This window comes from Plectropomus leopardus, chromosome 18 (assembly GCF_026936395.1).
Source record: "Plectropomus leopardus strain MGB_pleo_1.0 chromosome 18, ASM2693639v1, whole genome shotgun sequence".
Taxonomy (NCBI): Eukaryota; Metazoa; Chordata; class Actinopteri; order Perciformes; family Serranidae; genus Plectropomus; species Plectropomus leopardus.
The window spans coordinates 17,111,123-17,130,322 of NC_142193.1; the positions used below are offsets into that span (position 1 = coordinate 17,111,123).

Below are 19,200 nucleotides of genomic sequence, written 5' to 3' on the forward strand. Positions count from 1 at the left end.
TAGTGTGGTAAAGAAGAACTAATCTCTGGTAATAGTGTAACTTCAGCCGTTAGCAAAATGTCGGCACTTTGGCAAAAGTCCCACCAGTTTAGGATTTAATCATAGCCATGCTTTACAACAATGACAGCATCCATTTCAGTTCGGGGTTTCGGGGTTAGTAGTATACAGTTGTTCATTGTTATGTAATTAAAACATATCAGATTTTACTCCGTATCAGCCGATATACAAGTTCAAGCATCAGTATCAGTTTTGGAGTGGAAAGAATGGTATAAGAACATCTCTTCTCATAACTTTCAACAATATTGTTTTGACATTCAATAAAAATGGGATCACTCAATATTTGTAACTTTTATTTTATTTTTTTCTGGCATGTAAAGTACAAATAATTAAACAATTCCATGAAAAAGTCTTCAAGCGTCTTCAGCTGAAATCCCAGTAATAAATATCCTAGACTAAACTGAAAGGTTTATTTTTTTTTTCTTTGTTAAATTTTGACATTGTTCATTTGGTCATGTTTGGAAGTATGAGATTTTGTATTTTCTCTGCTAACGTTGGTGTCAGCAGAGCCGTTTTGATCATTTTCACCTTTGATTTGTTCTACCATTCCAGGAAAATGTAAGAAAAACATCACTAAGTTACTGCGTCCCCTCTTCTAAATAAATAGACACAAAATACAGTTGGTTGAGAAACAGAAGGACCACTCACCCCTTTGCTACCCTAGAGACTCCCAAGAAAACCTTCCTGCAGCTTTTCTGAGCTCTGTAATTGTTTGCCCGTGCTCTTGGCTGGGTTTCCAAATGCATCTTGGCGCTAAAGAACACCCTTCAATAGCAGAAATTGATATTGAAATTGATACAGATGATCTCAGTATTACACTGCTTTTACAGAAACAGAACCCTTTTTGTCTTTTTTTGTAAGTCAGCCCATCAGCGTAAACAGGAAAGCATCTTGTGAGCCTATCAAACCTATGACACCCCCTCTGTTCCCGGCCAGTTGCTTAACCCTCGAATGGGCCAAAGCCTTGCTTACAGGGGCTGTCCCATGTCTCAGGGGTTCACAGAGTGGTTGAAAAAACAAGACTGTGATTAGATTAAATAATTAAAAGATTTTCATTTAACAAGACAAACAGAACACAGGCAGTAAAGGCATAACATCTAGCACACAGCATGTATGTTTATACACTTCAATTAGTTAAATATAGCAGTGCATTCTTTGACTATGGAGAACGTTTCCAAATCGTACTTCTAAAGCTGTTTTTCTATTTGTCCCCCTTTTTAAGAAACGAAATGGTGTAACCACAATTTTGGCAAACTTAAAATCTTTTAAACTTGCAAATATAATGAAATAAACCATAAATATACACAAAACATACTTTATACGAGGCAATAATAATAATCATAATAAATAGTTTTTAAGTTAACAATAAGTTAAAACTACAAGCTTAAAGTCGCCCAAATAATACAAGTTTGTTGGCGCTATTTTGAATTTTTTCTGTTTAAATTATTTTATGTTGCAACAAAAGCTACCACAGACTTTTACAAACACAATTGAACACAGTTTGATTGAAATAAAAAAATCTAACTAAGTCTAAAATCTGCATACACTGTAAAAACTGCAACTAATTAAATAATGGAAGAAAAATAACAAACTGTACCCAATCAATGCAACCAAACATAATCTTTGACCCATGTGTGTTCTCTATGGCAACATCAACAACACAAATACGCTAATTTAACAAGTGAGTCTTGATATGTAAATGAAATCAATAAATTACAGGAAAAATAAAAAGATATTTGAAATTGACATGGGCTAAAACTGATGATATATTAGACAGTATTCCTTTCAAGGTCATTGAGAATTGCTCTATTAAGTCAGCCAAATATGCAGTTTGTTTGAGCTTGCATGATCAGAGCACAAATTAGGGGCTGAGGAAGTGATTATGGAAATCTACAGATCAGACCTCTCATTGCGTGTTTTTGATTTTCTTAATGTTCGTTTTTAACATTTTCGTCTGAACTTTTGCTCCTTTCACTATTCCGCAAACCTTTTCAGTGTGACGTTTAATTTCTTTTTTAAAAAATATATATCATTTGTTCTCAGTCAATATAAAAACAAAGCACATTGCACTTACTGTTCCATAGGAAAGTTTTTTTGTCTTTTTAAATGATTATTGTTGTTGCTCAAGCAGTGTAGTACTGTTTCCTGCCATGGTCCTTGGCTCTCTACTGTACATCAGGTGTGGGTCTTTGTAGACTGTGTATGAAAGGTCATTTCGTGCTGTGGTTTTTGGTTTGTGGCTTGACTGTACTACATTGGACATGGCTGGGTGAACAACTCCAGCTGCAGTTCAACGTGGCCTGTTATCGCAGTTGTTCGTAACGTCTATCACTGGTCTTTCCAAGTGCTCGGTCCTACCGTGCTCTCTTGCAAATTGCTCGACCCAAAAAATAGCTAGATTAGTCCTTTTGATGTGGTCAGCTCTGGGCACGCCAGCAACAATCATTCAGAGTATTTGGGGGGGATGAAACAGTATGAGTCAGATCGAAAGATGCCAGAGTAAGTGGTGCAATGTTAACGCTTTTAAAGGATTAAATTGGTCATGAGACAAAGCAGATGATATAAATGTTGGGGGAGATACATTATATGGATGCATCCAATTTTTTTCCTTTGTTTTGAGGTGAACTGATTCATCATACTTTATTTTTGATATGTCTTTTTTTATCATTCGGTGTGTGCATGAAATTTGCTTGCAACTGTTTGGTTTAGTGGTTATAGGATTTACAAATGTAAACTGATATGCGCAACTTAGGTATTCAAAAGTAATGATAACTGAAATTGTCGAGGGTCCTTATTCAATAAATAACATAGATTTGTACAGCAATTACTCAGGGAATAATATAGTTAGTCTTAATTTATCCTTCTTGGTACTGACTTGCAAAGCAATTCTTTGGCAAAAATCAAATCTATCTAATCATGCTCGGTGTTCGTTAAGAATCTGCATCACTGTTTGAATCTGCGTTTTTACCTTTTTGTATTTGCAAGCAGCTATTCAGTTTTTCAGCTGGGCAGTGAGGCGGTCTCACTGCAGCTTTGTCTGGGATTCTCAAGTCAAAGAACTTCACTTCACTGCACCATCATTGAAGCAACACTGTACACAACTTCAGGACAAGAGATGAGAGTGTGTCTAAGCACTGAAAAGTATAGATGTGTCTGTCAGGTTTTACCCCCAACTGTTTAATTTTTTTCCGTTTTTTACATCAAATTTTTGTTAAGTTTCAATTGTTGTGATATGGTTGAACGGTTAAGTTTGTATGAGACACAATGTTCCTTCGCCCCCTCCCTAAATCCCCACCCATACACCGCATGCTTATTCCCCCTTGCTCTTCAAAGATCAGAGGGTTTAAAATAAAGCCATGCGATGTCCCAATTTTTCCAAGCTTAAGAATCTGTAAAAATTCAGCACAAGGTCTTGTTCCTTTGTATGTATAAAAATAGATTTATCTCTAATGTAATCCTTTCAAAGAGATCGTCCTCTTTGGCTAACACAGCGTCATTTAGAAAAGCAAAAGCAAAAATGTCTTGAATATAGTTGACCTTATTTAATCTATTATCATGTGCAGATGTCTTGATATTGAAAGACATTCGCTCTCCCCATGGTAAATCGTAAGTCTGGTCTGTAACAGACACTTCAACTAGACAGGTTGGCCTTAATGTTTCATCAAGGGTGCCATAAATAATTTCCATGCAATTGGGTTGGGGATATTTTGAGAAATGCTATTTTTGTGGTAGTGCCAAACAGATCTAAAGCAAATAAATAAATACTTTTCTGTTGTAAACAGAAGTATAATTATGACACTTATTTGCAGGCTTGATGTTGTACAGTCATCTTTTGAGAGGGCAGGAGTTCAAAGTTTCTGGGGAGCTTTTAAGAGAATTCAGGGTTTTAAAATAAAACTGAGGAGCGTTTTGGCAAAGCTGGAGGAACTGGTAATCTTTCTCCTCAAAGGATCAGTGATAATTTTGTAACATTGCCAGATATGATCGCTCACACGCGTGACTCTAAGTCAGTTTTAAATGTTCAGTCATTTCTGAACTGCAGTCCTCTTGATCTGCTCTATGCATGTTCACTGTAGATGTGTTCCACTGAATGGTGAAGATTTGACCTCATTTATTCGGGGAGCTTCTATCTGTGCGCTAGACTGAAGAATAATACCGGTGCTCTTGAGTTTTTGCTCATCTATGTTTTTTCTCTGCAGCCTAGCTCAATGTTCAGTCCATGGGGTGTGTTTGATGTTTTTTTCAGTTACTTTTGCAGCTATTCGGATCATAATCATATTCAGCTATCAAATTCCCTGCTTCCTCTTGTCTAAATTCATCTGAAGACTTAACCTGTATTGAGTATAGTAACATTCACAATCAAAGCAATGTAGTTTTTCAAGTTTTTTCTCTTGACCTCTTGACACTAGATGGCCTTCCAGTTAAAGGGATATCACACCAAATCATGGCTGACAAAGCCATGCAGAGTAAATGTGGAGAATGTAAAATACAAGTGTAATGAAAAAGTGATGCAAAAAGTGAAAAAACACCGGTATTTTCCTTTGACGTGGCTTTGTTACAGTGAAATGGTTTTCCCCTCGTACTCGCCACTCTCTTGCCCACCAGAGAATTTTTAATGAGCGCCATCACCATGGGAGCACTGCCACTCTGCTCTGAGTTCACAGACAGTCTGCGTGTGCTGAATCCATCCTGAGGATAGATTAGACGAAATACAGGAACTGTTTTTTTTTTTAATGTTTTCGTGGACTAAATATATTATCTAGTTATTGAACTGTGTTTCTGTGATACAGAAGTGTACTATTAATGTTGTTTGGTGTGAGACTGTGAGGGAAAGAGTGATTTGGATGGCTTTCGGACTACTCTTTTCTGCAACCAGTATTCATTGGTTCGCCTAAATCTTATGGGGTCTGAGCTAATACGCTCACATAGGGTAGAGAAAACTGCCTTTACGCTTGGCACCACCTAATGCAGGTCAGGAAACAGTAGTCAAAGTTTCTAGAAAATGCTTACATACTCGGCTATTATAACCACCTTAAATATTGAATATATAGTTATATTTTAATAGACGTATATAAGAGAACACTGTTTTTTAATTTCATTTTCTTTGATCTAAAAAAATCGCTGATTCAAAATGCCCAAGTGTAAAAAAGTGACTACATCCTCTCCAGCAAGATAATAGGAGAGATGGTGGGGTTAAGAGTTTGGGTAAATTGCACATATTCATTTAAATTTTTGATCATTTTGTTCATCAGTTGTCATTATTTGCCTGAATTCAATCAAAGCACTCAGTACACATTCTCTGTCACATTCGTTAGACTGTCTCCTAAATAGATAGCTCTTGCCCCTACCCAACAAACCCGCTACGTACTCCTTCTAATTCAATCCAGGCAAATATAGGGAAGGACTAGCATGTTGTGTAAAGAGAAAAGAAAAACTCCACTAGTGTGTTTGTTTGAAACTCTGACTTGTGTATGCTTTGTGTATGGATATGTTTGGTTATTTCTGTGTGTGTATGTGTGCATCTGCATGTCTGTGTTTGTGATAATATATCATGGATTTGTGTGAGAATGCGTCAGAGAGAGACTCAGTCCAGGCCCATGTAGAGTGATGGCACAGGGGGAGCTCAGGTTGCTCTCCCTGCAGGTCGAAGGAGCTGGCGCCAGCAGCCTCTCTCTCAGGCCTTGTGCTGCTTGCTGGTTTTGAAGGAAACCTGCAGCACGCGGTCACCCAGGCGGTAGCCATTAAGGCTCGCAATAGCCATGGCGGCTTCGTCGTAGTTGGTCATAGTGACAAAGCCAAAGCCCTTACATTTGTTGGTGGTGAAGTCACGGATGACCTTGACGTTGGTGACGGCGCCGAAAGGCCCAAAGAGCTGCCAGAGGACGCTCTCGTCCGCCTCAGGGGACAGGTTGTACACAAAGATGCACCAGCCGGCTCCAGTTGGACCAGTAAGGTTGACCCCGGCCAGGCTGGTCATGCTGTCAATGGTGATGGGGGAGAATCTGGGGAAGAGAGTGGGAGAACTACCATGGGTGTCATTCTGAAGTTCCACACAGGATTCAGTTCTCTATACTGTCTCTTATGGGCATGTATCTGTGAGAAATGATAAAGATTGTAGTTGGGTACTGAGTCGGGGGACACCATCTCCATCCCCTCTGCTGTACAGTAAGTAGGTAAATATGTGTGGGCACCGCACTACCTGCTTTCATACAAAATGACACTGTGTGCCCTGAGACACAGACACCCACATAATTTGCATATTTTCTCATTTTCTCTGCTGACCAAAGCCTCTGGAAGAATTAAACACATGAATCACAATGTTTAACAGAAACCACAGTATCGAACAAAACACAGAAACCTAGAGAGGGATGAAAAGCAAATCGGAATCAAATCATACACAAACTGGAGCAAACAGAGGAGACGCAAACGGAATCTGGTATGTCCATGCTGGTGAAAAAAAGGGGACATTAAAGCAACTGAAACTGACAATGTTAGTTCATAAATAAATACATATAAATTATTTCTATTAAGTAAAATAAAAGAACAAAAAGGTTAAACAAAGCCATGCCAGAATACCCTGCTGTTAGAAGCTTGCATCATTGCAATTACAGATATTTTGTTGTGTGGGCTGCTTCTGTAACATGGTTTAAATGGGCAGTGGGTATTAAGAATTATGGCCATTATATCTGATTTCGAGATGAAGTCAGCAGGTGGTATTCCAGGCACTTTGTTTGAGGTTTTATTTTGGCATGGATGCTTTTGAAAATACACCATTTACCTCTTGACTCCGTAGCTGGCGTTTAGTAAATTGTCGAGTCTGCAACGCAAGAGGGAGAATGAAGGGGATGCAGAAGTTAGTTATGAGATCTACAAGGAAGGGGGGCTTTCAGTTAACATGTTGCTCCTTCACCAGCTGGCCTCCAGAGGGCATCCTTCACTGCAACGCAGTCCCAAACCATCCAACCACAAACTGATGGCGTGTTAAATAGTGCTGTGAGTATGTGTCTCAGCTGGTATTTATTGCTCATTGTGAGTTCAGTTGGTTAAGCTACATAATAGATTCTCCTTTATGTAATATATCAAATTATCTATCGTAGGCCATTTCACATCTACTGGTTACATATAACTATCCATACTGACTAAGAGAGTGTATCTACAGTTGATGGTGAGGTTCCATGAAAATATTGACTTTAAAAACCTTTTGATTCATGTAGATGTGGCCAACATCTGGTTATTTCAATCTTAAATAATTCCTATAATGCCTATGTAGTATAGGCACAATTGAAAGCTTCAGTGTTATTTTCCTTAAACCAAGATTTATTTAGCTTTAGTTTTATTTTATTGTATTTGGAAAAGTCTGGTGTCTTACATTGGTTTTGAGCTGTTATTTGGATCTGGTCCCTTTCCAAGTGAAGGGATCATGCTGCAGTTTAAAAGAAAGTCAGAGAAAAAGAGTGAGAAGGAGGGACAACGCAATATTGCCAATTCCTTCTGTACTGAAAAGCAATAATATTGCTTAAAGTAACAGTTAACGTATAAGTTAATATTGACAGTAAAAGTTTTGTTTTTATTTTGGATGTTTTGATTACACAGGTTTCCTTAATATGAAATTAGACCACATTTGCTTTTTTAGGGGGTGTGCCACTTCACCTGATTGATTTTTCTTTTCACTCTTGTGTGAGGTTGCCAAAGTTTCAGTACCTGAAACGCTGAGTCTGGTGGTGCAGGGGCCCCGTGTAGCGGCGGGCAGCAGTCTGGTACAGTTGAGTCAGTAAGGCCTGGCCTGTCTTCTGGCTAGGGTTGTTGGCGAACTTGACAGTGATGGGCTCGGCAGCACCCAAAGGCTTCTGTCCGTTCAGACCTTTGATGGCCTCCTCTGCTTCGTTTCGCTTGTCAAACCGGATGAAGCCCACTCCTCGTGATATGCCTGCTCCGATTAAGAATACAAACCAATTTTACTACCTTGGCATCAACGACTGCTGCTGCCTACCAAACTTTCATTCAGAGATGGAATGACAGCATGAGAAGTGAAATAAGGCTATACCTGTGACTTGGTCCACTAGGATACGGGACGTGATGATACGACCGTATTGGGAGAACAGCTGCTCCATGTCCTTCTGGCTCATGGTTTTGGGGAGCCCACTCACGTAAAGGTTGGCATCACGAATAGAGGCCGAGCTTGGCCGAGCATATGATACCTACAACAGCCAGATCAAATAAATCAATAGGTGCGTGATATTTACATATGCCCAAAATCTCAAAATTGCCTCAGAGGATTCAAATCAAACACAGCAATTTAAAGCTACAGTCAGAAATGTATATAAAAATAACATTTTATCATATTTGCTGAAACTATCACTACATCCACACAGCAGAACATGAGACAGACAGTCCCTGACAAAATCCTACTTGCTGCCTCTAATGGCATTTGCTAGAATCTACCAGCTCATGGAAAACTACTCACAGCTGTGGAGCTGTCAATCATGTCAATCACAGCTTGTGTACTGCAATCACTGTCAAACTAGGCAGCGCTGATCAAACGTGAATCAAGATTCTGTTACTGCATTGCTTATTTCTTACCTTGGATGTTTTCAGAAGCATATTTTAGCATAATGTTTAGCTGTAAAATGAGAAAGTTAGCTCTGACACTTGCGTAGTGCTTCATTTTAGCTCATTATGGCTGCTGGGTCACAAACGCTGTCATTTCACAGCTAAACAGTACACTAAAATATGTTTCTGAAAACATTTGAGGCGAGAAATAGACAATGCAGTAACAGAACCTTGTGTCATAATTGATCAGCGCTGCCTAGTTTGACAGCTTGACCGCAGTTCACTAGCAGTGATTGACATGATTGACAGTTGCATTATAGACTCCTCAACTCTGATTTGTTGTTTTGGATTCTGACAAATGCTACTAGAAGCAACACATGGAGGCAGAGGGACATGCTTTTTCGCAGATCATCTGTCTCATGTAATACTGTGTGGATACAGTGACAGTTGCAGCAAATATGACAGAAAGTTGTTTTTTTTTAAAGTTACCAACTGTAGCTTGAAGGAACATGTTAGAAAGACCTGATGTAAGTTCCCGGCAAATAGTCCTTATTTTGTCTCCTACTGATTTCTCCTCATTCGCCCTCTCCACAGACCCAACTGTCTCTCTGCTATCTGTGGACTTAATCAGTGCCTTTAAGCTCACACTCAGCCACAATGAGACCGTCAAAGAGGCACTGTGATGACTGTAGCCATTACCCAAACTGATACCAGTCATCAAGCCCAAGCGTCAGCTTTGTTTTGCACCAAAAAACATCAGCCTTAGTTGATGCATTTCCCTGAATCCACTGGTGACTTAATTAGTGCACGACCATTTCTGGTGCGTCTGTGTTTATATCCCTTATGGTTTTCTGTTGGTCTACTTTTCAGATCAGTTTTACATCTAGTACTGCAGAGGAATATCTGATTGATTGTTTAAAAACAAGCTCTATACACACATTGTTGTTTTTGTGTTTATGGGAGCATGCGAACACATGTGCGATAGATAATCCAGTTCAATGCATTGTTGGCAGCGCTGTGTTTGTGTGTGATGGAGAGACAGAGTGAGTGTTGTCTGAGATAGGCTGAGCTGCCCTCCCTGTCCTGCCTCCTTCCTTTGTCTCTATCCTCTGGGGGAGAGCAGCTCCACTGGCAAACAGCAAACAATGTGAGTACATCACAAGACTTGCAGGATCCTTGACAACTTTTAAACACGCTGTTGACACACACACACACACACACACACACACACACACACACAAATACAGACACACATTGTTTATAAATATGTATTGGTGTTATAAATGTTTGCCAGTCTTGCCAAGTTTTAGAAATATTTGTTGTATTCAAATTTCACTTATCGCAAAGGGCGCCAAAAAAGCTTTGATTTGAATTCAAATGACTTGCATATTATCTTTCAGATGAATACAGGTGTTCTGATTTCACCCATCAGCACTGAGCACCAGTGTCTATTGTGTATACAGACAGACTGTATGAGCAGGAGGGTTGTGTGGTGCAGTGATTAGGGTGTTCTGGATGAGTCAGGGGGGAGTTGCTGTGTTCGAGGAGCAGAGGCTGCCCTATAATTAACCCTCTCCCTGTCGCTCCCACAGTACAGATGGTGCCTGAAGCCCATATGGCCTCTAATCCCGTCATTGGCATTCTGCTCTCCCAGCTACCCCCTACCCTTCCACTGCTGCCCCCTCCCTCACAGCTTCACCCCTCTCTATTGAAGCCTCCTGCAAAATCAGAAGGATAAAAGTATGGTAGTGACCAGAGGTGTTTTTTTTTTTTAACATTAGACCAAGAGCGATCTATGGATAGAAACATCAGATAATTATGTCATTAGATCATCCAGAGTAAATATGACAATCAACCTTTCTTCTACACATTTGTTCCAGAGTAAGAGGTAATTTCTCTTGTGCAAAATATACACACAATATTTCAAAAAGGACCCAAATCTGGACTTTTCCTGCTGATGGCTCAATGTTTGATCCCTCATTAGTCAGATTAACGTCTCTATTCATGGACAGCTGCTGGTAGATCACCTGCTCTGCTCTCTCACAGATTCGATTTCTCAATCCTGCAGTTTGTCTCAATCTTTGATCTACTTTGATCAGGTTGGGGGGATGGAAGGAAGTAGTGTTTAATAATATGCCCCCCTCTTTCCTTCATCTGATTTTGGGACAAAGAAGCCCCCTAATTAGCCTAGATTGGAGGCAGATGGGGTAACCGAGACTGACCCCAGTGCACCGCAGTCAGGCTTCCTAATTACATTTCCATCACAATAACCTCTGCATGCTGTCCGCCCCTTGCTTTCTGACCTCCACTCACTCCTGCTCTTTTCACCCTTTCTCTCACTTCCTTTGTTCTGGCCACCGCTCCCTTCTGCCTCCTCCTCCCCGTTTTCCTCCCCTCCCTCTGTCACGTCTGTCGCCACCTCTCTCAACACCCCCCACCCCCCACCCCCCGACTCTCCACTTCCTCTCTTTTTGTCTAGCGTGCCATCAAGAATCCAAAAATGAAGTGTGAATATTGCAGAGGTGTGCTCACCTTGATTGTTTTAGTCTGCAGTTTTAGACCATTTAGTGTGTTGATGGCCTTATCTGCATCATTTGGATCCACGTAGTTTACAAAGCCATATCCAAGACTCTGACCTGGAGACAAAGAAAGAGCCACAGTGGAGTCAGTGATTCTCAAAAGCAGATGAAGGGACATTTATTTAAGCATGGACAAAGTGTTGCACCTGTAATCTTGTCTCTGACTAGCTTGCAGGACTCGATCTCTCCGATGCTACCAAACAAACTTTTGAACTCTTCTTGGGTCATGTTCTGAGGCAGATAGTTGACGATCAGGTTGGTTTTGCTGTCATCTGTGGAGCCATTGGTGCTAATGACTGGACCATTAGGCAGACTGGTTCCGCTTGGACCGTTGGACACCTGGGTTTCCATGGTGCTGATTATCTGCTGAGGAAGAGGGTGGTGTTAGATTTTTATTTCTTAAAAGATGCACAGTAGGATGCAGAGGTGATGTGGCTGTATATATGTGCAAACATTTAACACATTATACATGCACAGATACAAACTATACACACACACACACACACACACACATAGGCTGTCCACTGTGTCACTGTGGCAGGGAAAGGTCAGAAATCAGCATTGCTAAAATGGAGATGGATACAAGGTCTGATTTATCATCTCCCCTCCCCCATTTTCACCCCATCTTTCCCCCTCTCTTGCTCCCTGCCTCTGGTCCTGCAGATGTCACAGTCCCTTTTTCCTTGCCCCCCCCCACTCTCTTCCAGAGTCAAACACCATTACATCACTACACAGGGATGGATAATAGTAATGGTGGTGTGTGATGCTGGGGGAGCTTTGGGAAGGCAAGGGTCGAGATGATGGACAAAAGGCAGAGTGGCAACGTTATATGGGTTTTGTGCTGCAAGAATTTTAGAATATCATGGTCTGGAGGAAAAGTAAATCCGGATTACATGTTTGTTCTTTGTTAAGGTTTCTTTGTGGTCCACTGACTATTATTTTTGTGACTGGAGTAATAGTGTGGGTTAGAGCACAGTGAAGTGTTTGTGTTGCTCTGTGTTGCTTAATTTGATCCACAGGGGCACCTCAAGGAACATCGGTGTGGCCAGTCACAGAACTTCCTGCTCCATTTTCCCTTTCTCTTTCCCTTTCGTCCCACATGCAACACCTAGCCCTCTGTCTCTGCGTCATTGTTTCCAGTGCGAATCTTCATGGAAAATCACTGCAAACTCTTTTTTTTTGTAAACAAAGGATATAGAATTTTATAAAATGGTTATGGTTATGATAACATTGCTTTGTGCGATGCTGATTTTCTGTAGCTGCACTGATTTGTTCAGCTGTTTGAATTCAGAAAAGAAAATACTACTGAAAAACCTGCAGGCTTGCTATTAGGTATCTTAATTTTAAATCCCATGTTTTTGTTCACTTATTGATTTTTTTTTTACATTTGCATCTGTTAGTTTCATGTCCAAACATCATAAGATAAAATATTTGAATCATTGGAGTTGCCAGTTAATAAGTATGCATGCTCAGAGTTGGCTTATCCTTGTTGACTCATGCAACTAAAATTAGCCTCTATAACATCACTGTGCATTTGCAGTACATTTTGCAGTTTGGATTTTTGATGCATTTCAGTGCCTTCTCACAAAAGTGTAAGGTGCTTGGATGAACAGTTTTAATGCATGTGTGAGATTGTGGGTTTGAGCTGTTGCAGATCTCTTCGCTGGTGGGTGTTATATATGTCAATAAGGCTAAATGAGTCTCTTGTAAAGCTCCTGGGGTCTTTCAGGGGAGTCCAAAGCAACAAAGGGGCTTAATTAATCAATCTTCAGAATGATTTCAAAAGTATATTCAGGGGATTTCCTGACTTGATGAAGAAATATTGTAGGTGTCACTGAAACATAAACATTATAACAGTAATGTTTAACTGACAAGTTTCGCTCACAGCTCACGGGCATTTTGTGTTTGTATAGGCTGTGTTTCTGTGTTATAATTATATTACTGAAAGAATTAATTTCTTCATTTCTGTCTAGACATCTTTCATGTATTCTCTTTTCTTTTCAGCATCTGCAACTGGTCTGTCTAACCTGCCCTTTCTCCGCTGTCTTGCTTTGAGCCTCACCTCGACTCAGGTTGCCCAGGTAACAGCCCCTCAAAGACTGCATTGTTTCTAATGGCTGAATGGCTTTCTTACTTTCAGTGTATGTTTGTGTCTGTGCTTGTTAGGAGCAGCTATACAGGTCAGACGTTTATTTCTCCCCACCGTGTATTAATATTATACGGCTTTGCAGGAGCAGAGAATATCAGTAAGTCAAATTGATGATGACAAGGGGAGAAGGAGCACAGTGACAGAGTTAAGACAGCCTAAAAATAAAATACTTCAGACACACATCGACGCACAAAGGCAGAACAACGCAGATAGCAATCTGTCACAAGATTTTGATGCAAGGCTGAAATGCCTTCCGACTATCTTTTGCCATTATGACTATAGGATAAACACATTTTGACAAAAAAGGTGGTATCAAGCTGTTGTGTTGTGTTTATTGTAATATTAACCTAGTACACCATTGTGTGATGTGATGCATCTGACTAACACAAATATAAATGTGTCCCAAATATGACAAAAAGCATTTTGAAGGGGAAAAAAACATATTAGGGCAAATTTGACTTGCCAACTGAAATAACCCTCAACATGGCAGAACACACATCCCCAGTGAACAGTGTGAAGTTATATAATGCACAGACCCACCGAGTATGGGCTGGGCACACTGAGATTGGCTGACACAAGCAGCAACAAAGATTAAGATTTTCACACAGAAATAAAGAGAAACAGCATGCTTTGAAGTTACTGGAAACAAGTAAACCAGAGAGGATTATTTTGTCTTTAGGCTGTCATATTTCATCTTGTATACCAACAACAAAAATCAAATTGTCTAGAGTTTGGTTTGCAGTAACCCAATTACTATGGTGACGAGACAATAAATCATTGGGATGCTGTAGCCTACAAAAGCATGAATAATCCTAATACGCCCAATCTACTCCAGCTGTACTGTACAATAAAAATGTCCACAACCACGATGTCCTGGGTGTAACTATGGCCTAGGTCGTTTGTTGCGTATCACTGCTTCTTCTCCCTCAAATTATTTCTTATATATATCGAATAAGGACGAAAACATGCCATAAAAATCCTCTTTTAAAATTCCTAAAAGATTCCAGTTGTCAGGGTAGCAATATGTGTCCCACACTGCTTTTTTTCTATTTTGGGGTTCTGTGAGATCTCCCTTAATATTTAATGTACTGCATCAGCATCGCCCACACATGGTCCCAGACTTGCACGCAAACAAGAGCCCTGCCTCCTCTGCCAAACACATGAACCCAGACTTGCACGCAAACAAGAGCCCTGCCTCCACTGCCAAGCACACGTACCCACCACCTACACTGTACACTATTAAATTACAAAACACAGCAGCATTACATGACTAAATGTAAATGCAGTCTCTGCCTTCTGATGTCTGTAAAACTGTTCCACCCGATTCATTTCTGCTCCAAATGCAGCACAGCGCCGCAGGTAATAATGTACAGAAGAATAATCATCTCCAGGTTTAACTCAAAACATGAGATTACATGTTACAAATGCACTAAGAGTAATTTGAATATGATATATAACTAAGAGAAAAAGACACAGGCACCTTCAGTATTTTGTTTAGGCTTGCAGTCCAAGCAAAAAAAAAGATTAAATGTTTGAAAATGTTATACCCAGTGTGAATTAAAATTCACTTGCTTTATGCATGTAATATATGTCCTTTAGTTTTCTTTGTGCAGACAAAACTAAAACCTGATTATTTTCAACCAACAACGATGATACAGATTCCTCCCTTTAACAAATAACCTTGTCTCCAGTCCACGTTATAATGCTTTATATAAAGATTTTTTTCTGAAATGCATGAATCAAGACTGAATGCAAGGCTGAAGTGTAAATGAGCCCTCTAAATAACACAGATTACGGGATTATCCCAAACAAAGGGCATTAGCCACACTCTCTGCAGCTTAAGGGATCATGGTGGCAGCTGTAAAACAACAGGACGACAGGAGTCACAGCCCATGTCAGCCATGCTCTGAGGCTCCATCCCTATTCTCCGCTCCGCCGACTAAAAATAAAAGATTTCTAAAAGATTTCAGCTCCCTCAGTATGTGTTTCTTTGATAAAATGGGAGCAGACAACGTCAAAAGGCTCAGGGAGACATATCTGTCCTGCAAGTCCTTGTAGCATGCGGGGCGCTATCCAGCGTGCTGAAAAAGGGAGTGGCTTTCGGACGGTCTCGTTTGAGGCCACAGAGGCCCGTGAATCCGGCAAACACCACCGAGTGGTTTTATTTTATATTCTCTTGACTTTCAAAACGTTTTGAATCGAGTAATTAAGATAGAAATCGCACATACGGCTGTTTATATATGGCAGATGCACAACAAAATCCCTCGATTTCTCTTACTTAGCCCCCCCACCTCCTTTTTAAAAGGCAAGACTTGTGAGCTCTGCAGGCATTCATGAACCGGAGCGCCTTTTTGCTGAATAAACGTATTGAAACGACCAAACAAAAGAGCCACCCGTTCCTCTTCTTCTCCCTCGCAGAGGCCATGGCAGCACTATGAATATTAATGTAAACAGTGGCGCTTTGTGTCGTGGCCAGGGGCTGCAGGACTCTCCGGGAACAATGACTGTTACAGTTGCCAGCCACAAGTCAAAAACGCCATGATAGGTCAAATAAAAAATCTACAATCCGAGAAATTTATGCATAGATTTTAATCGTTTGCCCCCAAAAAAAAAATAAATTATAGTCTTGTATTTGGTGATAGTTGGATTTAAAAAGGTGGCTTAAACTCATCAAGCATAAGGCGAATGACAAATTGTCATAGATAATAATGTGTTTTTCCCCCATAACTATCATACAATTTTTAATCAATATTAATAGTTTTATATATCCTTTTTCATAATATAATAATAATAATAATCATATTATTTGTTACCTGCAAACATGGGCCCAAGAGATTCATTTTGCAGTCTCAGAGATGGAAGGTACATTCACCTCTTTCTTCCCTACAGGCTTTATATTTGTTGCTGATAATTACATGAAGTCGTTGGCAACAGGAGGCGAATCACCGCTTACATAACACCATCACATTTAACGTTTCACACAAATTAGACAGGTCATGTCTTAACTGTAAAAATATAACACCACATGAAGCCTTTTAATTGTTATATTTTGACTTAAAAAATGGCCTGTAAACTCTGCCAATTTACATTCAATTCTGTATTTTAACTGAAAAACCAAACACCTGTTTAGAGTGGTTTACAGTGATGGCCTCGGCTGCCCTTGTCCTTGAATTGTGTAAGTGCCTTGGATAGGTTATCTGACTCAACGCTTTTATTTGCTTGGCACTGCGGTACAGGCATGGAGGACTGCGGACCATGTGGAGGGGAGCTACAGCCTCTGCCGGTGTGATTGTGTCTAGGCCTGCAAGGGACAATAGGTAATGTACAACAAAGAGAAAATAAAAGTGGAATTGGGGATGTGTCAGCTCGAGCCTCGCAGTTGATCTGCTGTCCAACCCTCCATTTTGCATTTTTTTTTTCGTAGCAATATTTCAAATTCAATGAAATGAGATGTTAAAAGTTGATATTTGGCCCAACTACAAATCAAATCCTGTTCCCTTTATGTGTTAAATTATTTATCTTGTGTTCATGCTATTAGTCACAGACTGATCAGCCTGAAATTTCACCATGTGTATATACAATAACAATTTCATAATTCCCCCAAAACTAAACTATTAAAATGGGATTTTATTTTTTAACTTTTACTTAAAAAGCTTGTTTTTAAACATCTGCTTGTGGTTTTATGGTTGCAGCGAGCAACATCAACGCGGATTTCTGCTTTATTATTTATTTTCTGACCTCTATAATCTCATGTGAATGTGCCTTAATTGCTCTGCTAAAATAAACAATCCGCTGCCAACTGCAGAGCATGTCAAGAGGTAAAGCGGAGCAGGCCTTTTGAGGCTTCAAGGCCCTCGTTTGGTGCTTAAGTCCAGCAGAGACACGCCCAATCCGGCCGTTGGCTCAGAGCAAAGCTAATTTATCACCGCTCACATCTCCCTTTATCCGACACGCGCAACGTAAGCATGGCCATCTTGAACGTACGCGATGTGATACTTGGAAGGAAATGTGCTTAAAATGGAGATGTCCGCGCGCGTCCTTTACCGTCGCGGCCTCTGAGGTTTCCAGCCCATTTACTCGGTTGCATCGCAACGACAACCCTGAGGAATTTGGACTTTGTCTGATTCAATGCAAACCAATGGATGCGTAATCCCCCCCTCCCCTCCCCTCCCCTCCCGGAGTGACTCGACCCTTTTTTCCTTTGCCTTGCTGGATGGGCCCTCAGCCTCCGAGGCATCATGTTTTGTCTCAGAAAGCCGTCTCCAGCATCCCTGCGCTGCGCCAGGCAAAGAAAGCACGTCCCCCCCCGCCCCCCCGCTGAGCCCGGCGCCCCTTTCTCCATCTCCATCAATCCTGCGGAATTCCCATTTTTTGACTCGTGCATCTCTTAGGAAATACACGCAAAGCGTCGACATTTAGGCAGTCGAAGTGGCTGTGATGCAAAACGTAAAGGCTGTGTTATCTAAAATGGCAGGATAAAGACTTTATCCATCGCTCAGGATGACTGCAGGCTGGAGCGCAGCCGGCATGGCGCATCGCTCAGTATTAGATTGCTAATTGCCTCTATCGATCGTTAATCTTATCATAGTAATACGGCATTGCATATTGGACAAAAACACAGGACACTAATCCCAAAGCTTCTCTGTTTTGGCATGTAGGCATAGTCTCGGAGCTCCCTTTAAAATGCCACTCGTATCCTCTACAGATATATTAGTAAGAAATAAATCAGTGTATGGCTACATCACATGTCTACATGCATTGTAGTGCATAGCAATTCAACATAAATGGACTGAGATACAATGTAAGCATGCTGCTACAACATCCCCTTCACAAATAGCGGAGAAATAGAGTCATACGTACAGTAACCATTCTTGACGTACAATGAAAGAAATCTAGGTCCTTCTTTCCACTGGTCTTGAAGCTGCAGGCTGAGTCTCTATATGCTCTTCGGCCTTTCTATTATATGACCCTTCTGTCAGGAGTCCAAATGAAAAGAAAAAAAAAAGAAAAAAAGGAAAAAAATACAATCTTCGCCAGGGAATCTCAGCCCTCTGAGATTGTAGGTGTCCTCTATAGGATGAAAATGAGGAGAAAGGGGTTTTCTACTGGGTGATGATGAGGGAGAGCGTTCTCTCCGAGTGGCGTGGGCGATGGTTCAGAAAAAAAGAGAAGCAGTGATCCTCAGCAGGGTGTGTCCAGGGGAGGGTGTTCTGGTTCTGCTGTTTTTATGTGTAATTCCCTGCTCCTCTCGCAGTCTCCTTCTGTGCCTCTGCTGCAATGTTCTTCTTTTATGCGTCCTCCTGGCTGGCAGAGCACGCTGCTGATTGGCTAATTGTGCAGGGAGGGTACTACATGGCAGCCATTGCAATGCGCTCCTCTCCCATTATCCCCTTCAGGAGAGATCACCAAGAGCCCCCCCCCCTTCCTCTTCCATCCCTGCCCTTCCATCTCTTCACTCCCTTTTTCTCGCTGCCCTTCCTTTCTTCCTGCCCCCCTCTTCACACTCACATGCAGAGAGGAGTGAATAGGGCTCCACCTGCACTTTCAGAACAGATGGGTGCAGCAAGAGACAGCAGACTTGTCTCTCTCGTTCCCCTCACTTTGCACTCACTTCTCCTTCAGCACAGCCCCTTCCTTTCTCTTTTATTCTCCATTTAGGTCTGTTTGAAACCATAGCAAACAACTTCGCTCCTCAGGCCTTTGTCTTTGCGAATAAAAGCGATTTTGAGCGTGGATCGACAGACTTTCGGAGTCCACGTTCTCGGCTTATAATCACAGAATTGAAGCAAAGGGGGTAAAGACACAAAATATGCAATAATTGGGTGTGAATTGTGGCTACAAACAAAGTGGTAAATCCATAATACG

At 40.9% G+C, this 19,200-nt stretch overlaps 1 protein-coding gene across 13 annotated transcripts; it reads right to left on the reverse strand.

The window, feature by feature from the left end:
• Positions 1-337: 337 nt before the first annotated feature.
• Positions 338-18,696, reverse strand: elavl3 (ELAV like neuron-specific RNA binding protein 3). Of its 13 annotated transcripts, none has more exons than XM_042505480.2 (8): positions 18,196-18,696; positions 11,333-11,552; positions 11,140-11,243; positions 8,102-8,255; positions 7,759-7,987; positions 7,427-7,480; positions 6,836-6,874; positions 338-6,080 (listed from the first exon to the last, which is right to left on the reverse strand). In XM_042505480.2, exons 1-8 carry the CDS (start codon positions 18,202-18,204, stop codon positions 5,732-5,734), a joined length of 1,158 nt encoding a protein of 385 aa, XP_042361414.1. In that variant the 5' UTR covers positions 18,205-18,696; the 3' UTR covers positions 338-5,731. The 13 variants fall into 13 exon arrangements, with proteins under 13 accessions (XP_042361414.1, XP_042361417.1, XP_042361416.1 ...); XM_042505483.2 differs by having other exon boundaries at positions 338-6,059; positions 18,196-18,695; XM_042505482.2 differs by having other exon boundaries at positions 11,333-11,549; positions 18,196-18,694.
• Between the last annotated feature and the right edge of the window lie 504 nt (positions 18,697-19,200).